General features: G+C 43.5%; 1 protein-coding gene across 2 annotated transcripts in view; it reads right to left on the bottom strand.

The window, feature by feature from the left end:
- Positions 1 to 6,207, bottom strand: part of PFN4 (profilin family member 4) — an 8,140-nt gene continuing 1,933 nt past the window's right edge. The window contains exons 3-5 of one of the 2 annotated variants that reach the window (XM_009642519.2): positions 4,549 to 4,686; positions 3,324 to 3,429; positions 1 to 205 (exon numbers count right to left, since the gene is read on the bottom strand). In XM_009642519.2, coding sequence (XP_009640814.1) covers positions 177 to 205; positions 3,324 to 3,429; positions 4,549 to 4,686 — 273 coding nt within the window. In that variant the 3' untranslated portion in view covers positions 1 to 176. Of the gene's footprint in view, positions 206 to 3,238; positions 3,430 to 4,548; positions 4,687 to 6,207 lie in introns of those variants that run through there. The other variant, XM_035897951.1, reaches the window with a different exon arrangement.

Raw genomic sequence — 6,207 nt, 5'->3', positions numbered from 1 at the left:
GCTAGTCCTCTTACGAGCAGTGAGTCCTCAAGTGTTCTTGAAAAAACAGAAGGAAACGCAGCAGTTGGAATGTTGTAAGGCGGCAGTTTCTTGCTTAAACTGGATAAGGCTTCAAACTTCTGTACTTTATTTCCTCATGAGCAGTCCTTCTGAGGTTGATGAAGTTTTCTGCTGATTCAGCTACCTTTCTCTCTAAAGTAGTCTGCTATAATAACAAGGAAATAAATTAAACAAAAATTAAAATCAACAATGATAAAAATCATATACAGAATTGTTGTAATAGTGATGCTTTTTTTCAAGCTCAAATCCACCTCAGACTATGCTGTACTCAAAAGAAGACAGCAGTATTTCTAGCTGAAAATATTTAATACTAATACCTGTATTCGTGAGGTGTTATCTGTTTTAAAGAATAAACACTGAACACTTTAAATAATTTTCAGAAATCTCTTGTAACATGCGACGAAAAGCTACTTTCTTTTCACAAAAAAAATCATCCAGAACAGCAAGTATAAACGCCAAAGAATATACATTGTCAAAACCACTGCAAATCTGGCCCTGGAAACACTTAGACCTTAGACTTTACTCAGGAACAGTGGCCAGTTACGGACAAAGTGACTATTTGCAAGACCAAATAACTTGCGTGGAACTTGTTACCGGATTTTGCTAGTGTTGGCATTTTTGCAATCTCCCAACTTTACACTTTCTGCCTTCCTTTCATGGCAGCAAAGAAGCTAGTATCAACTGTGATATGGCTTCTGAATTTATTACTGAGCCAGCCAGCCAGACCTGGGGCTAAGTAACACAATGGCACCTTTTGGATCTGCTCCATCTCCATTTCTAGTACTGCAGAAAAAGACTAGGGTAGAGCTAGTCTGAAGTTAGCTGAAAATATAAGGCCCAATTCTTAGCTTTAGTTAAGTCTCATTAATGCTGCCCTAGATGGAAACAATCCCTTGAAAACACTTCTTACCTGGAAGGACCACTCTGGTTTGGTAGTACTTCATGCTCATTTTGACCCAGTGATTAAAAACTCCTATTGATGCTCTCAGCAGACTTAACCCAGTGGACGTCCTTGAGGTTACTGCTTGAAGCTGTTTGTCCTTACCTTATGCCAAACGTTTCCAGGATGGGAAATCTTTCTGTTCCTCAGTTCATAGCCCAGCACATAAATGTCCCCCCAAAATTTGTATAATTTGAAGTTAATGTGCTGGCCATACACATCAGTGACAAAGACCTACACTACTTAATTTCTAACAGATCCATCACAGCTGCTAAATATGACAGGGATGAGGCAGAATCATGTCTGAAGCTCAAGAAAATCGAGGCTCTCTAGGCAGTGCAGTGCTGCTACAATGGGTTTGCGCTCAACCTGCGATGAGACACTGACAAAAACAATGGCCAAGAACAATAGAAAGCAGAACACAACATAAAGCAGCCTGAGGTTGCTCTGATAGTTGAGGCTCAAATGAGCATAGGAAAGTTCAATAAAACATGGGCAATCCAATTCCCTTTTCTCCTGGCCTGGCTGCAGTCAAATGCATTGCGGTTAAACAAAGTGCAGGGGCTGTGAAGGGTGAAGAAGTGGAGGCCAGTTTCCGCCAGCCTGGCACCAAGCACAGACCCAGCAGCCGAGAACCAGGCTTCAGAGGGTCCAGCGGGCAAGTTTGTTTTAAAACCTGCATTACAGCCTCTAAAATCCTGTTCTTGATTGTAGCTTTTTGAATTGTAAAAGCCTTTTGAAAAAAGGTCTGATGAAAAATTTGTTGCTGGGTCTTGTATCTCATTCCAGATGAAACAGCTTATGCCCCAAAACACAAATTAATTCCACTTACTTTTAGGCACCTAAATGAGGAACAAAAGCTAGGAGCACAGTGGGCCTACAATTTCATTCCTATTCAGTGAAAGAAGACGGGCATATACATAGATTAAATTGAATCTTACTGCTCTACAAAATATTCCTTAGAAATACCCTTTAAATTCCTTAGAAATTTCTTAGAATTATCCCTATGGTAAAAATCAAGGCTATTCTGGGAATCTGCTCATGAGTATTTTATGCATTTGGATGATGCAATAAAATCATTGTATCCTTGATATAGAGCCAGCTGTATACTACAGCAATACGATGTGTAACCCTGTTATTTATCTCCCTGACCACGGACAATGAAGAGTGGTTAATCCTTGCCAGCACCTCCACAAAAAGGGAAAAACCACAGTTGAGATGCAGTCAGGATTCTGCAGCTGGTCTGTGAAGGGCTGGGTTTTTGCAATGTTCCCGAATGGGGAAGAGTTAGATGTTAACACCAAGTCTTTAAAACACTGAGCGCAAGAGAGAGGAACTTAAGAGGACTCGCACAACGGAAACTCAGAGCAAGAGAGGGAAGGAAATGGGCACTTTTGTTAGAGAAGAAGTGCTTTGTTACTGTGAGACGAGGAAACGCTTCAGCCTGGAGAAGAGAAGGCTGCGGGGACACCTGATTGCGGCCTTTCAGTACCTAAAGGGGGCCTATAGGAAAGATGGGGAAAATCTTTTTAGTAGGGCCAGCTGTGACAGGACAAGGGGTAATGGTTTTAAACTAAACCAGGGTAGGTTTAGACTAGATATAAGGAAGAAATTCTTTACAATGAGGGTGGTGAAACACTGGAAGGGGTTGCCCAGAGAGGTAGTGGAGGCCCCATCCCTGGAAACATTCAAGGCCAGGTTGGATGGTGCTCTGAACAACCTGATCTGGTTAGCAGTGTGCCTGCTCCCTGCAGGAGGGTTGGACTAGATGACCCCTAGGGGTCCCTTCCAACCCAAAACATTCTATGATTCTATGATTCTATGATGTCCCAAGATTCACACATAGGAAAAGAGACTCTAGCTTTCTTCTAGAGACTGGGATTTCTAGAGAAGGTTTGAAGCCCTTAGAGAGCTCATGTGTCACTGAAGAAGTGGACTGCGAAGCAGAGTATCAGAGTTGATGCTCTACAGAAGTGTGCTTAAGACCTCAGCATTAGGCATATGAGGTCAAGAAAAAGTGATTGTCAGGTCCCATTTTGCTGAAGGGTAACTAACAGAAAGCGTGTGCCAGAACAGCCACGGAAAGAGACAGTTCTGCGACCTGCTCATACCCATAGAGGCTTTGGAGCAGGTGTGCTAGCACCTTGGGAGGAGATGTCAGGAGAGGGTTTAGCCATGGAGCAATAACCCATGTCTGTATTCAGTTTCCCAGATTTTCAGGATTTGGTTGTTCATCGGATTAATTTTTGAAGCTGTTTCCAGTGATGGAGCTACTCAGTGAGACACCAGCACGCAGGCACACAGGTACAGGCATTTCTCTTACCTAGTTTTTCCACAGCTTCCACGCACACACTGGGATACATGCCCACTCCGTAAGTAGCAAGCAGGATGAAAGTCTTTGTCTTCACAGCTATCAGGCCTCCATCTGGCTAGATAAGATGGAAAACTGATATAAGGTTACAAGGTTCTAAAAAAATACATATCGCCTTACAATTTGGGCCAGTTACAGGCATTTTCTTTGCCAATCTACCTGTTGTCTTGGGGGGAAAAAAGGCAAATACTGTCAGACAAACAGTGCCAGTGCATGTTCTGAAGACTGCTGACTATTAAAGCAAGTCAGTCAAATGCTTTATTATATTGCCTAGTCTCACTTCCATTGATTAATGTGTTATTGCACAGCATTTTGAAGAAGTGTTATTCTAGTGTTCAATGTCATATACAAAAGCATTGATAAATGCAAATAAAATTATCAAAATTTACATGAAAGCATGCCCAGTGTTTCAGGAACCCTGCCTCCCAAACTCTGCCTCACTCATTTGTAATAAAGAATGGAAAAGGGCATTGCAAAGGACTGCATTTTTCTGAAACAGGATCCAAATTTAAGAGCTGCTCAGCCTGCTCTGTGAGTTGCTTAGCTCATTTCAGGATGGATTTACTGGGGAGGGGAGGAATTAAGAAGACCCCAGCAACAGCCAGTTGGATGTATTTACTTCAGGCTGTGTGACTCGGCAGTAGTACCAAAATTCTGCCATCCAGAGAATGGCTGCATGCCTCCGTGTCCTCTGTTTCTGAATTTCACTGGTGAATTGCTGAGGCTGGAGTCCCACAAGGCAAGGTCCTGCTTGCCCATGACTCTTCTCTCCCCCAACCCAGTTACCTGCTCCTGCTGCCTCATTCTGGCCTGTGGGCTTGCCAGGCCCTCCTGTTACCCGATTAATTCATTAATGTGGCAAAAAAATGAAGTGATAGTTTTTTCCACATTAGGGAGACTAACTGATTCAAAGGAGAACATGACAAGCCCTGCAGCTGGTGTTAGGGAAATGAACGGTGTTACCCGTTAAATTTGTATTATACAGCTGACGCTTTTTTGTATTCTGCACCGGTTTCATTCCACAGCTGCTGGGAAGGTGATATAGAGAGAAAGAAAAAAAGAAAGAAGCATGTGAAGGCTTTCTCCTGGTGTTACGGTCTTCGCGTAACCAGGCAGTGAGGGAGGACGTAGGAAGTTTCCAAATTTCTTAGGATGGCCACAGCTCTTGTCAACGTACATTTTGAAGATAGAGGGAATGCTCATCTGCGCGGACACATTTATAGTACTTGTCCTTGAAGTAGAGTCCTCCCCTTCTGACTTGCAATAAGTTCTTGTAGAAGGCGTGGATAAGGTTTAAAGCATTCTCTGGTGGCACCTGTGTTAGTACAACACAGTGTTAGGGACCAAAAATGCACCTCTTCGCAACGATGAACTGCTTTCCACCCTCCCGCCGTCTTTGATAGTTCACTTAAAATTATGATGTTTCAAAAAAAAAAAAAAATCTGCCTGGCTTTGAAACTAGGCCTAGTTTCTGTACAGTCCACTATGTTTTGAAAATCTCATTTGAAACAAGCTGCTTAGTCTGTGATTACTATCTGTGTAGGCCCATTACTCAGTGACACTACTCTAGGTAGGCAATGTGCCCCGTGGCGACCGGACGGACCCGTCTGTTGAGAGGCAAGATGGGGTACGACGCAGCGTCCCCCTGGCTTGCGCAGAGCTTACCCACAGATGCCGATTTCAAATATTCATAGTCTTCAGCAGGGAAGTGTAACTTTTAGCAAGTCCAGACCAGATCATCACACCTCAAGGGAACAGTCTACACAGGTCACAAGTCTATTCACATCAGTGAGCTCTTGGGCTCAGCGTATGTGTCACTGGGTCACTGGGTTGGGAGATTTATATTCAGCTGGTTGGATGGGGTGATCCAAAGATCCCTTCTGGCCTGAAATTCTTTCAAGTCAGTGGAGCTGGTGATAATTTACACTGGTTGAGGACTTTGCTGTGGACCTCAGCATGTAATCTGCCTTGCTGAAGCGCCAGCAGGCTGGCATCTCTAAAAGCTGAGGTTTATATTCAAGATTATTTACCTATTAAAGACGATGCCACTGTTACCTAGTGGACTGATGACTCTGTCTGCTGAGAATCTGTCCCAGGGATGGGGCTATCTTAACAAGAGCTTCATCTTCAGAACACATTTGTCTGAGCATGCCAAGGGTTGCAATATGTACCCCGGAAAAACTGACTGGAATTATTCAAGAGCTGGTATCATGAGGATTAGGAGAGGGAGGAGGTACCTTCCAACTCCGTAAGGACAACCGTGCTATGGGGAGCATTTCTGAACTCCTAGAAAGTTCGTGGAATGGTCAGGGATGACATATTAGTTTCACTGTTGTATTGGGTCGGGCCAAGATGGAGTTAATTTTCCTCATGGCAACCCTCATAGTGCTGTGCTTTCTATCGGTACATAGAAAGGTGCTGATAAAAACACCGATGTTTTGGCTGCTGCTGAGCAGTGCTCGCACAGCATCAAGGCTGCGTCTCCAGCATTCCCCCCACACACCAGTGGGCTGAGACAGGGCAAGATCTTGGGAGGGGACATAGCCAAGACACCTGACCCAAACTGACCAAAAGGATATTCCATACCATATGACATCAGCTCAGATATAAAAGCTAAGGAAAAAAGGAGGAAGAAAAGGGGGCATTTGTTTTTTACAGTGTTTTGTCTTCCAGAGCAACTGGACAGTGGCTGGACATCACCTGCTGATGGGAATTAGAGAATAAAATCTTGTTTTCCTTTTGCTATTATGCACTGCCTTTGCTTTTGCTTTTATTGAACTGCCTTTATCTTGACCCACAAGGTTTTTTTCTTTTCCATGTCATTTACTCCCTGCCT

This window comes from Egretta garzetta, unplaced genomic scaffold (genome assembly GCF_000687185.1).
Source record: "Egretta garzetta isolate BGI_Z169 unplaced genomic scaffold, ASM68718v1 scaffold87, whole genome shotgun sequence".
NCBI lineage: Eukaryota > Metazoa > Chordata > Aves > Pelecaniformes > Ardeidae > Egretta > Egretta garzetta.
The sequence above is the reverse complement of the archived record's forward strand: the minus strand, read 5'-3'. Positions and strand labels throughout refer to the sequence as shown.